Source organism: Homarus americanus, unplaced genomic scaffold, assembly GCF_018991925.1.
Source record: "Homarus americanus isolate GMGI-L3 unplaced genomic scaffold, GMGI_Hamer_2.0 scaffold39722, whole genome shotgun sequence".
Lineage (NCBI taxonomy): Eukaryota > Metazoa > Arthropoda > Malacostraca > Decapoda > Nephropidae > Homarus > Homarus americanus.
In genome coordinates, this window is record NW_024754262.1 from 77,907 (window position 1) to 91,329 (window position 13,423).

General features: G+C 37.9%; 1 protein-coding gene across 1 annotated transcript in view; it reads left to right on the forward strand.

The window, feature by feature from the left end:
* Nucleotides 1-13,163, forward strand: part of LOC121855746 — an 87,279-nt gene extending 74,116 nt beyond the window's left edge. Inside the window, exons 14-17 of the mRNA XM_042350854.1 lie at nt 5,944-7,150; nt 11,385-11,555; nt 12,033-12,177; nt 12,960-13,163. Of these exons, the coding sequence (XP_042206788.1) occupies nt 5,944-7,150; nt 11,385-11,555; nt 12,033-12,177; nt 12,960-13,154 (1,718 nt within the window). The 3' untranslated portion in view covers nt 13,155-13,163. The remainder of the gene's footprint in view (nt 1-5,943; nt 7,151-11,384; nt 11,556-12,032; nt 12,178-12,959) is intronic.
* Nucleotides 13,164-13,423: the final 260 nt, after the last annotated feature.

Sequence of the window (13,423 nt, forward strand, 5' to 3'; positions counted from 1 at the left end):
TTGGTGTAATTCAAGATTATTTTCTTTAAATCAACACTGCACTGCATTATATATTGTCAATATGTAAAATATATTTCAAAATGACCAATAATTTGCTTGGAAACACAGAAAAAAAGCGTTTAGTTGAAGAGAGTCTCAAGCAAGATGTTACCTCCAGTGAAAACAGAGAGAGACTAACGCCTGTTTGCTGTGTTAAGAGGCTGGATGCCGCGCATTAAACTAGTCACTTTACCTTCAATTATGTTCAATAATTGTTAAAATGACTAAAAAATTGAATATTAAACTTTAAAATTATTGAATAGTATAAACTTCTTGATATTTACTAAAATAGTAAGGAATTTAAGCCCTAGAACCGATTAATGTATTGGCGGACTAATACTAAAGCTGGTTGACCGGCCAGTGCAAGCGAAAACATGTTGAGGTCGGTTTGTAAGAAATTCGTTAACCGAATTTTTGTTCGTTAACCGAATTTAAGAATCTTATGGGAGGCAGTTCGTTAACCGAAATTTCGTTAACCGAGGCGTTCGTTAACCGAGGGACCACTGTACAGATATTTTTTTTTCTTCTTTACAGGTGAACATCACCAATTTATGTACAGTGGTCCCTCGGTTAACAAATGGTTCGATTAACGAAATTTCGGTTAACGAATTACCTCCCATAAGGATCTTCAATTCGGTTAACGAACAAAACTTCGATTAACGAAGTCCTTACGACAAACACATTTTGTTGTGAGCATCAGCTGTTGAGCTGATGGACTAGTCTGCCAATTCAGTAATCTGTTCTATCTTTACATTCGTTTCCAGTGGAGTAAATATCAAGAAAGTTGTGCTCTTTAATATTTTTTCATTTTTTATATTAAAATTATTAGTCATTTTAAAATTTAGTTAACATACTGATAATATATGCAGCACAGGGAACTAGTGTTTTGTGCACCCAATATCTTCTTTGTAACAGTAGGAACAGGAGATACGATTACCTCGACTGTTACCACTGTAGATTGGAGACTTGGTCACCTTGAGCTGCGCTGGTCACACCCGTAACAGGCACTGGTGAATGTTTGTTACTTTGTATGGTATAAGTGCTAAAATAAGTTCAAAGTTTATTGGCGAACACTGGTTAATGTTATTGGTCTGGTTGCCTTTCGCTGCCACCCTATGAACCGGCCCTTAACCATTGATTCTTGATGAGTTAAGGGGGCTGGAACATGTAAAAGTATATAAGGTTTTTAGTAGCAAAAACCCAACTGTCTTTTCTTCATTTATTAGGAAAATATATTATATACAGTTCCAAGTGTATATAACCTCTGCCACCTATATAACAAATTGCCTCTTATTAACAGATGTAACAGTATGCCACAGTAATATCTCTAACTTTACCAACTGTGTATCTGCTGAGGTGACTGTTACCATGAATATAACAGTTACTTGTGAAACTGTCATATGTGTAACAACCTTCCTGGGTTGTCACCACTTGTAGCAATCACTTGTGAAGCACGTTACATTATATTTTAGAGATACTAAAATATACATAAAAGTTTATTGAATCTTCTGTAGTGAAATCCAATATGTTCCTTTGTTTGTATTTATTATAAAGAGTTCTATGTACACCTTCAAAAAGGATTATCACTGTAACTTAATCACTGTAGCTATGAGTGTTAAATGAGGACGGAGGCTATGTTAAATAGCTCTGCTAAGTACGTCCTGTCGATGAGCGGTGAGTGAGAGTGAGTAGGGACCCATCGAGGGAAGAACAGAAATATATCCAATGTCTTCCCTCGAGGGAAGACAGAACCATCCACGATGGCTCTAAATAACGTCTTCCTCTAGTGAGTGAAATCAAACTACTGCCCGCAATAGGTAGCCAGAGAGCCGGTTACTTTTAATGCTTTAGCTCAGCACTAAGTGACGTGACTTCCTGTGGGCACACCTTATCACATGCTCTGAACATGCTACCTCATAGCTAGTGGAAAGTTACAGGGGGTGATAGAGTATATAAGTGTAATGTAACTAACCCATTTATATAAATACTTCTGCCTATAAGACAGGGGCTAAAACAAGGTATTTGTAGATTTCAAGTGGCATATATTTTGAATGAGGCTCTGCTCTTCATGCTTCAACATAAAGAAAGGATCTAGGGGTATGGTGGGCAAGCCCAGGATGAAGGAGCTTACAGCATGTATGTACAGCTATCGTTCACCATAAATGACCCATGGAAATTAATTAATTTTAACCCCTCAAAAATACTATGCATATATAGTTCGACCCCTTACTTTTTGGATAAAATTTTCATCATAAAAACTCAATGTACTCAAGTGTACGAGTGTATGGTATACTGTACACATCCACATCATCCACTTTATCTCACACTGCACAAGGTCATCCATGCCACTTACATGTACATAATAAAATCTAGAACCCTACCTACATTCATTCACACTTTAGTAAAAAAAATTAACTGAATTTCCTGAAAGTATATCATAAGTATGATTATTATACTTGAACTAATTTATTATGAGCATAAATAAGCCAAACTGTGTTAGTGTAATACCTGTATGCTTTTATTAACACACGAATATACAGTATAGTGTAACGGATTCCGTCTGCATAATGACATCGCTGTGGATTAATTACTCCGGTACTCAAGGTCTTTACAGGCAAACCCCGTTATTCATAGCCTCGGTACTCGTAACCCCATTTATCCGCAATCAATTTATTGTTACTCATTTCCACTATTCGCAATGGTTGCCCCGTTTATTCGCAAATTCTTACGAGCAAAAATTTTGAACCGCGCGCCTCAACCGCAGCGTAGGACAGCGTGTGTACGTATTCCTCCTCCATACGCTCCCACTTGCCTCAGTCTCTCATGTGCTGGCGTGTGTTTTGTGTGATCTCGTAACGCCTAAGCAACCAGCTACTAAAACTCCCAGCAATGTTGCTAAGAGATCACGTGTGGCATTTACATTGGATGTGAAATAGGATATCATAAAAAGACATGAACACGGAGAAAAAACATCAGTGATTGGGCGTGTGCACGGCTTGGCTTTGGCTCCCTCTACGGTGCATTCTATAGTTAAAAGCGCCGACAAGACCAAGGAGATGGCCAGGGCTGCAACACCACTGACGGCTACGAAGGTGACGAGGTTCCATGATGCTGCGATGGAGAGTATGGAGTGGATGTTGAGCACGTGGATTGACGACCAGACCCAGTGCCTTAAAACACCTTCATCACAACGCATGATTCAACAGAAGGCAAGATCGCTGTGGGAAAGATATAACTAAAGATAAACCCAAAGTACCTGAGTTCAGTGCCAGCCGTGGATGGTTTGATAGATTTAGGAAACGATGGAGCGGATGTTGAGCACGTGGATTGACGACCAGACCCAGTGCCTTAAAACACCTTCATCACAACGCATGATTCAACAGAAGGCAAGATCGCTGTGGGAAAGATATAACTAAAGATAAACCCAAAGTACCTGAGTTCAGTGCCAGCCGTGGATGGTTTGATAGATTTAGGAAACGTATATCAATCCACAATGTAAAAATACAAGAAAAATCAGCTCGCACCGACCATGAAGCAGCAGAGAAGTTCCCACCATTTCTCGCAACCATAATTAAGGAGGGTGGGTACAGTCCTAAGCAAGTCTTCAACTTGGATGAGACCGGATTCTTCTGGAAGAAAATGCCTTCACGGACCTACATATCTAAGTAGGAAAAGACTGCACCGGGATTCAAAGTTACCAAGGACCGCCTCACTCTATTGATTGGTGGAAATGCTGAGGGTGACCTGAAGTTAAACCTCTCCTTGTGTACCGGTCTGAAGCACCCCATATTCTGAGGGGGGTTGTGAAGGGACAACTTCCGGTCGTCTGGCGTTCAAACGGTGTGGGTAACAGGATCTGTGATGCACGACTACATGTTCAAATATGTGTCCGGTCGCATTAGTCGCTATAATAAGGAAAATAATTTTGATGATAAAGCTCTGATGGTGATCAACAATGCACCAGGTCATCCACCAGCTATGGTTGACTGGTGTAAAAACATAAAAGTTGTTTTTTTGCCTCCCAACACCACGGATTTGCTGCAACCCATGGACCAGGGCGTCATCTCTACATTCAAGGCGCTCTACACTCAGCGTATCATGGAGCAGCTGATTGAGGGGACAAATGGAGAAGGGAACCTACAATCCGGGAGTTTTGGAAAAAACACTACAACATCAGGAAAGCCATAAAAAACATCAGTGATTCATGGGAGGCAATAACACAACAGAACATGAACGGTGTGTGGCGTAAGCTGTGGCCCGAGTGTGTGCACAACTTTCTTGGTTTCCTTTCAGTGCCTGCAATAAGGAAGAGTATTGTGACTTGTAAAGAAGGCTGGATTTGATGAAGTGGATGACACTGACAAAGAAGACCTCGACTCTCACAATGAAGAACTTACCAATGAAGACCTGATAGAACTGGAGAGGCTTCAGCAAGAAGAAATGTCACTTGCAACGGGAGAAGATGCAGATAAAACTCCAACACAACTCCTCACTGTATGGAACCGAAGGAAACTGATTTCTTCATTTGAGATGGTGATGGATATGGCATTAGAAATGGACCTTAATGTTGACTGAAGTTGCACTATCATCCACAATGTCAAGAAAGACATACAAGGTGGTTGAGGAGAAGAGGAAGAATGCACAACAAATGACTCTTGAAGTAATTATCATGGCCAAACCTTCAACCCCAGTGCACCAACCACCCCACGTACATCCAAACAGAACACAGCTTTTAGGCAGCTGTTCAAGACCAGTGTAAAACCACAGCCTTCAACGAGTGAACCACAGCCTTCAACGAGGAACCAGCCCAACCAGTGAACCACAGCCTTCAACAAGTGAACCACAGCCTTCAACAAGTGAACCACAGCCTTCAACAAGTGAACCACAGCCATCAACCAAGTTCAACGAGTGAATACAGCCTTCAACAAGTGAACCACAGCCTTCAACAAGTGAACCACAGCCTTCAACAAGTGAACCACAGCCTTCAGCAAGTGAACACAGAACGAGTGAACCACAGCCTTCAACGAGTGAACCACAGCCTTCATCTATTGGAGAACAACAGCTTTCAGTGCAAATTGACACCGATAATGAGAGTGAGGTGGCTGACGACCCTGGCAGTGAGGTGGTTGACGACCCCAGCCTCCTCTCACCCCAGTAAACCTTCACCCTCTCCCTTAATGCCAACTTCAGCAAGCAAGCAACACAGCACATCAGAGGTAAATTAACAGTTTACATTTAAAACTTACCTCTCACACCTACGCACATAAACATTCAAACACTCACACACTCAAACATGTAAAGTACCCCTGTATACTGTACTTGTAAACATATATGCCTAATAAACTCAAAGTGTTTGTTATTGATGTTTATTTGATATTATGCCTTGTTTCTTTATTTTTTTTATGTTCTATATGTATTGAGTAAAACAAGTGTTAAAATCGGGCGGTCATGATCACCGCGATGCCTGTATCCCCCCTATTTACATTATTTCTTATGGGAGAAATTGCTCCGCTATTCACAATTTCAATATTCTTAACAAGTTTCATGCCCGTAACCTTTGCGATAAGTGAGGCAGCCCTGTATTGTACTTATGAACACTTCATTACCTATATGTCAAGGACTTCACATTTATTTGTCCTTTAGCTTTATACACTGTATCTGTGTTATATGTTGCTGGACTCTGTTGTCCCCCCCCCCCTTTCAAGTTGGATCATAAATAGGTAGAGGTGAAGTATCCTGTTTTCAAACTATCAGTTGACAAACTAAAGAAGTCATAATCATCATCATCATCTCATCTGCTGTACAGTATATTGTTTTCATGAAATTTCTTTGTTTGTGAATATTATTTCTACTGTCTAATTTTTCCTAGAATGTCACCTTACTAATTTATTCATATTTTCACAGACCCAGAGATTTTGGAGAATGTGGATGCCGATGTAAAGTGGCAGTACCTTCTTCATCAACATGATTTAAACAACTTGAAGCGGTGGATCTTCAGGGAGTTTAATAGTCAAGAAGCAGACCTGCATGAAAATGAACTAGTACAAAGTGAAGATTTGATGAGGTCAAATCACAATTCTAGGCCCTCTAAGAACCTGCAAGCAGGATCATTCATTCCAGAAAAATCAGGAAATGATGGAAATGAGAAGTATGAAAATATATCAGAGTCAAAATATGCAGGATTCAACCTGTTGAGTGGACCACTGTATGCTAGTGATGTGGAGTCTTCTGTCAAGTCCCACGACTCTTTAGATTCCTCTTCTCTTGGACCTGGTGATGGAGATACGTGGAGTGTGCAGAGTTTTGAAGCTCATGACCGCAGGGACACAGTGTGGTCAACAGAACTCTTTAAACCCATAACACAAAGTATGATTGATCTAGTGATAATTGCCAAAGAACCATTTTTGGAGTTAGTGTTAAATATTTTAGCCAAGTGTGGAGTCTTCATTACAAGAGAAAAAGGTAATGCTGAATTACTCATGAGACGACTGTTTATGTCGGGAGCTTTTGAACTTGTTGCGGATTTCACTGGAGAACACCCCTGCCAGGTCTCTGAAAGCCACATTCATACAGTAATGATGGAGTTTCTGGGGGCCCATGATCTTGTTTTACCTGCCTATGATTATGTTAAAAACTTTTCCTTGGATGCTTCTGAAGGTAAAGCCCTAGAAAAACTTGAATTGCCATCTTGGGCAAATACAATTGTTCCCTTTATGAAGCTTCTGAAGACAAAACCCAACAAAATTTTGTATGACTTGAGTGTGAAAAATCTTGTAGTTCTTAGTGAAACTTGTCAAAATCCTCGAGAACTACAGTTTCCAGCCTTTCTCACCATGCTCTTTGCTCCAACCAAGAACTTGAGAGATTTTATTCAGTATGATGTAAATAGTGAACCTTGTGGTGAAATAGAAGAGCTATGTACTATCCTTGCCAGGCATAACATGTCCTTACAGCAAACAGCAGAAGGAGTTGTGGAGAGGTTTCCCATTTTGCAGAAGATGTTTACAAAATCAGAAAATGGTACATCATTGGATGTTACTGTCTATGATCTCCTGCATGGCACAGTTTCTTTTGACCTGAGTCGGATCTTTACATTTCAGAAAAAGAACAGGTTTGTTATATTCGCCCTTTGTTACACACAATCTCTTGTCCAGCACTGTATACTTAAATTACAGTAATTTTTCTCTATGCAATTACTGTGTCTACTGTACTGCTTTACAAGTCCATCTCGTGCATTAGTTGACCTGCAATTTTTCATCTAAAAATTCATGTTTAGTGCAATACTCACCCGATAAGTCTACCCCTCAAACAGCCCTCTTAAACTGGCAACTAAAGTCACTATTAATTAATATTTTTAAATATTTCTTTTTATTTGTTCACCTCAAAGTTCAAAGTCAGCACATTTCAGCCTTTTTAATTACTATACAGGGTACAGTATTACCTCTCTCTACCAAAATAATCGATGTGCAGCCATTTTGGTATAGGGAGCTTTTTGGTATAAACCAAAAATCTTAATAACTCATCTAATACCAAACTTTGTTTGGTATACAGTATTAGCTGTCTTTACCAAACTTCCAATTACTGAAATTCATTATAAGGTACAGTCGGCCCTTAACATACGCGGGTTTATAATACACGGATTTGCAAATACGCGGATTGCCCCGCTGGAGGCTATTCGCAACACATTAGTAATTGAGAAATACATTCGATACTTTGCCCCATTCAACTTCGCGTGCGTACCGAACCACCCGGGACGCAGATCGCTCCGCAACCTACAGACACTGCGCACAGCTCTCCTCACTCAGTCAGTCTGGCACACAGCAACCACGCTTGTGTTGACATCAGCATTGTAGTTGCAAAAATAATATTACATTTCGTGAATGTATTATATCAAGCACAGTATGAATATCACTAATATAAGAGTATTTAACAAAACTACTAAAAAAGCGAGTAACATATCTTGAACGCCGGAAGGTTAGGTACAAGTCTTTGTTTTCATGTAGTTTATCTAAATTTATTGAAATGCATTACGTTTCAGCAAAACTACTATTTATTTCTGAGAATATGGAAATGTAATATTTTTGCTACGAAATGGCGTCGCTGTGCAGTGGACAGTGTGAAAAGCAATGACTTCGCTTTCTTTAAGTTCAAAGATGTTACGTAATACGCTTTTTGAATGGTTTTCAAAGTTAAAAGCTTTATTTATTATTCCAATAATATTCTATCCTAATTCACTTGTGATGCAACGATTTTTAACTGAAAACCATTCAAGCGTTACGGTAACATCTTTTGAGCAGCGAGTCATTGCTTTCGTCACTTTCTCCACTATATCTGATAAATCATTTCAAAATATTTCCGTGAATGTAGTATCAAGCACAGTATAGATATATCATTGTAATATAACAGTATTTTAACGAAAACTATTAAAAAAGCAATCAACATCTCTTGAGAACATTGGAAGGTTAGAGTAAAGTCTTTTGTTTCGTCATGTATTTTATCCTATTTTACATTGAAATACATCCGCGTTTCCTTTTAAACTACTATTTGTGTGAGAATATATTCATTCCAGAGCTGATTTAGGTAAAATATACATGTGCTGCAACATTTTTTTAATTGAAAATGATTGGCTCTGCCCTCTAGCCCTGTTCAAGGAAGACTGGGAGCTTTGTTTGGTGCTTAAGGCGATGACAAGGAAAATGATTTTGGGTGGATTTTTAATGAAAATATTCAGAAGACCCTGGCTTTTCATCCAGGAAAGTGGCTGCTGAAGGTTTATGGCAGAGGGACGAGATTAGGGGAGCTGAGGTGAGAGCCGCGCCACTGAGCTGACGAGGAGGATCTGGGAGTTAGTAGACTCAGGCAAGGAAGAGGAGGCGAGGAAGAGGATGAGGGAAGAGCACGAAATAACGTTGGGAGAAGTTGGGAGATGACCAGGAATAAGATGACCAAGACTTATTGAGCGCTGAAAAACCTGGCCTATAGTACCTGGACCCCTCCTTAGTGCGTGCCCTGAAATTCATCTCTCACCGAGGATGGAGGACGTTTCGCTCCATACAAAAACATCATGGAAGAAATGAAAGAAAGGCAACTCCCCATCTACATGTTCTTTGATCACCGAAGGAGATTTAACACCATCAATCACTGGCGACAGTGAGAGCACAGCTGAATCGTCGCCCCCACTTCACCGTTATGGAATTGAGTGACGATGAGCCCGATATTGTCCTGTCGCCGAGGATAGGTATTGTACAGTAAAGTGAAATTTTTATCTCTTTTTTTTTTTTTTTAATAGCTTTTCTTGCCATGTTTATTGTTTGTAAAAATACTGGCAGTACAGTTCAGTACTGTACATAGAGATGGAAGTGCAGTTATTCACAAAACATTTGTGTGTTAGATTTAATAGGCAGAGGGGGTGAAGGAGGCAGAGGAGGTGGAGGAGCTGAGGGAGGCGAAGTTGGGAGGAGTGGTGACCTTGGGCAGCAGGAGCAGGCAGTGGAGATGCCAGCCAGTACATTGCAGATTGTATTAATTGTTTTTATAGCTATTTTTGCATTTTAATATTATATATTGTACATTACGTTTCAACAAAACTACCATTTAGCTGAGAACATGGAAATGTAATATTTTTGCTGAAATGATGTACGTATTACGATGGAAAGTGGGATAAAATTGTGAAAGCAATGACTTTCTCTTTCTTTACGTTCAAAAGATATTTTACGTATTTGGCTTTTGAATGGTCTTTAGTTGTGGAAGGATTATAAGGCTAATGATAGGATAGAATATTATTGTAATACGAATGCAGTACAACAGTTTTTAACTGAAAACCATTGACGTTGCAATTAAATCTTTGAACAACAGCGAAGTCATTGTTTTTAATCTTTCACTGTAACATATGCGTCATTCCCTTAAATATATTTATAATTATTCTGAGAATACTTACCTATATTCATTCAGTCACAGTTAAGGTAAAATATACTTGTGATGTAATATTTTTAATGAAAATACCGGGTATTTAGAAATACGGTATGTCGTGGTTTTCTTTTTGTTTTAAATTTAATTAACAAGATTGATGTTTCAAATGTAATGAACAAAATTTATGTACAGTATCTATAAATAAACTTTAAAAATGAATACTTTATGTTTTACATCGTCCTGTGCATACCATACCATGCATTTGGCTACTTTGGGCTTGCTATGATGGCCTTAAAGAGAATCTGCCCTAGCAACTGTACCGACACTCAGCTGGTGGTGTGTTGGTGTGTCATTTCTATTGTTTACTGGTAGTTACTGGTAAATATTTTTCAACCTATAAAACTATTACCCGTTTAGAGGGGTGAGCCCCCAATTTTTTGCCAAAATAATTTGGTCTTAAAAACTTGAACTCGCACAGGTATACTCTGATAAATAAGGACATGGGGTCAGGTTTTTTGGGGCAGCACAAATGTCAGTTTAACATCCACGGGTATCTGTTGCAACCCCAGCCGTAACCCCATAGCGTATGAGGGCGACTTTATAGGTATACTGAATGGCTCCTCAGATTCCAGTAGTACCTCTCTTCAACGAATTAACTGTACAGTAAACCGAACCCATCCTAAATTATCTAAAACATCCAGAAAATACTGCGATACAATGCTCTAATGTAACTGTACTTTTATGCCCGTACAGTATAGTACTGTATATGGTGTGTCATTGTTCAATGGACATTACCAATGGCTACCTAATATCCAGGAGAAAATAACACATTACACTTTTGCAACATAATATCTAATATTTCCATATTCTATACAGTTGTTAAATGATAGTGTTTTCATCCTTCTTTAAGATGGCAAATGTTTTAACTCTCACAATGACAATATTAATAAAGATGACATAATATTAATTTACAGAGTGGCCTGTGAGACTCAGTTGGTTATGATTAAGGGGATAATACAAAAATCATTAGCTAATGAGGGATTATGTGCCAAGATGGTTGTACAGTATTTTTTACTTTGGATGACCAATGTATATTTCAAATCTTTTTTAAAATATCTCCTTTGTTTTAATTTTGTGTATTTCCCCATAATTATGACCAATTGGGATGTATGGTCTACACTGTATATTTTATATTGAACACTTTATTCAAGAAAGTAGATCAAACTCCAAACAAATTTGTTAAGGTAGATGTTCCTAGAAATTTCTATTCCCATTGAAAACACTCAGTAAAAGATTGAGTAACAGTTTGAAAGACAACTTTGGATATATTTTACTAAATCGCACTTGATAATCCTTTTAATGTGTTGATTTCATATCTGAATATACTGTATTTATTTATATGTATTATCTTCTGAATATATTTTTGACATTCACAGATATGGGTATGATATAAATGCTGGAATTACTAGTTTTAGTAATGAAGAGTTGGTAAAAAAACATGGCATCCTGCATTCCTTGGAGTATTTGTACTATCTTAAAGAATGTCGACTCACGTATGCTTGTGCTGCAATCCTGGCAAGCATTTATGCAAACAAAAACAAGAAAAAGTAAGTAGTAGTATTTTGTACTATGTTTTCCTTTTTTTTTTCATGAATTCTTATACAGGTTCTCCTCTACTTATGAATGAGTTATGTTCCTGAAGCTTGTTTGTAAGTCCAACTTTACTCTTGTAGATACCAAATATATTGTAAAAAATTAAAAGATTATGGATATTTAGTACAGCTATATCCTTTAATACAGCCTTAAAACCTGGCTCACTCTTCTCCTCTCAGGTAATGTTTGTTCTATCTGGAATTTTCTTCAAAATAATCCAGTCTTATCCACATTAAACACCTGTTCTGGCAGGTAACCCCCCTCAGTGATGATATTTGTATCTCTGAAAGTTTGTAAGTTGAACGTACTTAAGTAGAGGAGCACCTGTAGTGATAAAACCTTTTCCAGTTGTGTTTAAAATCTCTTGTAACATTAGAAAGTTTTTTGTACATTATAAGTAATATTGAATTTTCCATTTTAATTTAACACAGAATTGATGAATTCAAGAACAAAGTGTATGGATTTGCTCTCAGTAGTTGGCCAAACCGTGCCATTTGTTCTGCCTGTATATCTGTTCTTCTCATGACTAGCCTTGAGGCTGACTCCCTCAGGATAGTTTTGGCTTCTGCATTTCTGGTAAGTCCTTTTTTTTTTTTTTTTTTTTTTTAAGAATATTTTGATTGTTAAATGGCTACATAATATGAGTTATGATTTTTTTATTATTATGCTGTTACAATTATATTCAGCTGTATTTTTATCTGTAGCATGGAAATCATTACTGTTTGCACACCTATATATGTGCAAATAATCCATTACTGTACCTCTGTTAATCTTCAGGGATGCACCAAAAGTTAGTTCCGGCCGGAACTTTGATTTTTATAATGTTACGATTCCAGTCAGAACTTCGGTAAAATAACTGGCTAGAACCAGAACTTTTTATTGTGGTGCTGGTTATTTTATCATAAATTAAAATATAATTCATTGTTAATGCTTCTTATTTCTAATTGACAATGCAGCATAAAAAGTAATGAATGGTTAATGAATATTGATGTATGTGTAGTAAAAACATTATTGCATCTGAAATCGTATTTATTGTACCATACATGACACCTAATGTATTTGATATATAGAATATCATACACTGTAATCAGAATATGCAGAATTACTGTATTTATAATGATGATAAATTTCTGATGTACACTGTGAAAAAGGACAGAAAACACTAAACCTGAGAATCTGATATACTGTACAGTACTGTATATTCTTTTCAATCAACTGTAGCACACTAAGTTCTGATTCTGGCCAAAACTTGATATTATGGTTTTTGTGCATCCCTATTGATCTTTGGTCTCTTGCCATCTCATAAGATGTAGTTTTCTTAAATCTGTTTTATGCACAAGGAATTTTCTGTTCCTCAGATCTATCCCAGACGAACTGCATGGTGCATGAAGCTGACCACAGAGAAACGAAAAGGACATGAACTTCTTATTGAAACAGAAATTGGAAGTATTCTTCAGCAACTTTGTATTCTGGAAACTAGAGCAGAGGCTGCAGCAGCTTTATTAGAAATGCTTGAAAACTGTATTATTCTGTCAGTTGCAAAAATAAGGTAAATGTAAGGGGAAGCCTTGGACCTGGGGAATTGTTTGAGTTGTCACTCCCACTAAACACTGTGGTAGATATGATGGGCAATATATTTACACAAGAAATTACTCAGAAGCACATGCACCTGCTAATAGAAGGTATGAGACTGTGTGTTGAACTGTCTTCTATATATAACCTCCCTTGGCCAGTTAAGCTTTTGACAAAATTAGCAGAGTCAAACCACTGGCTGCTTTTCCTTGTCATTGTTCAAGTCTTTAATTGCCCAAAACTTGAAGTG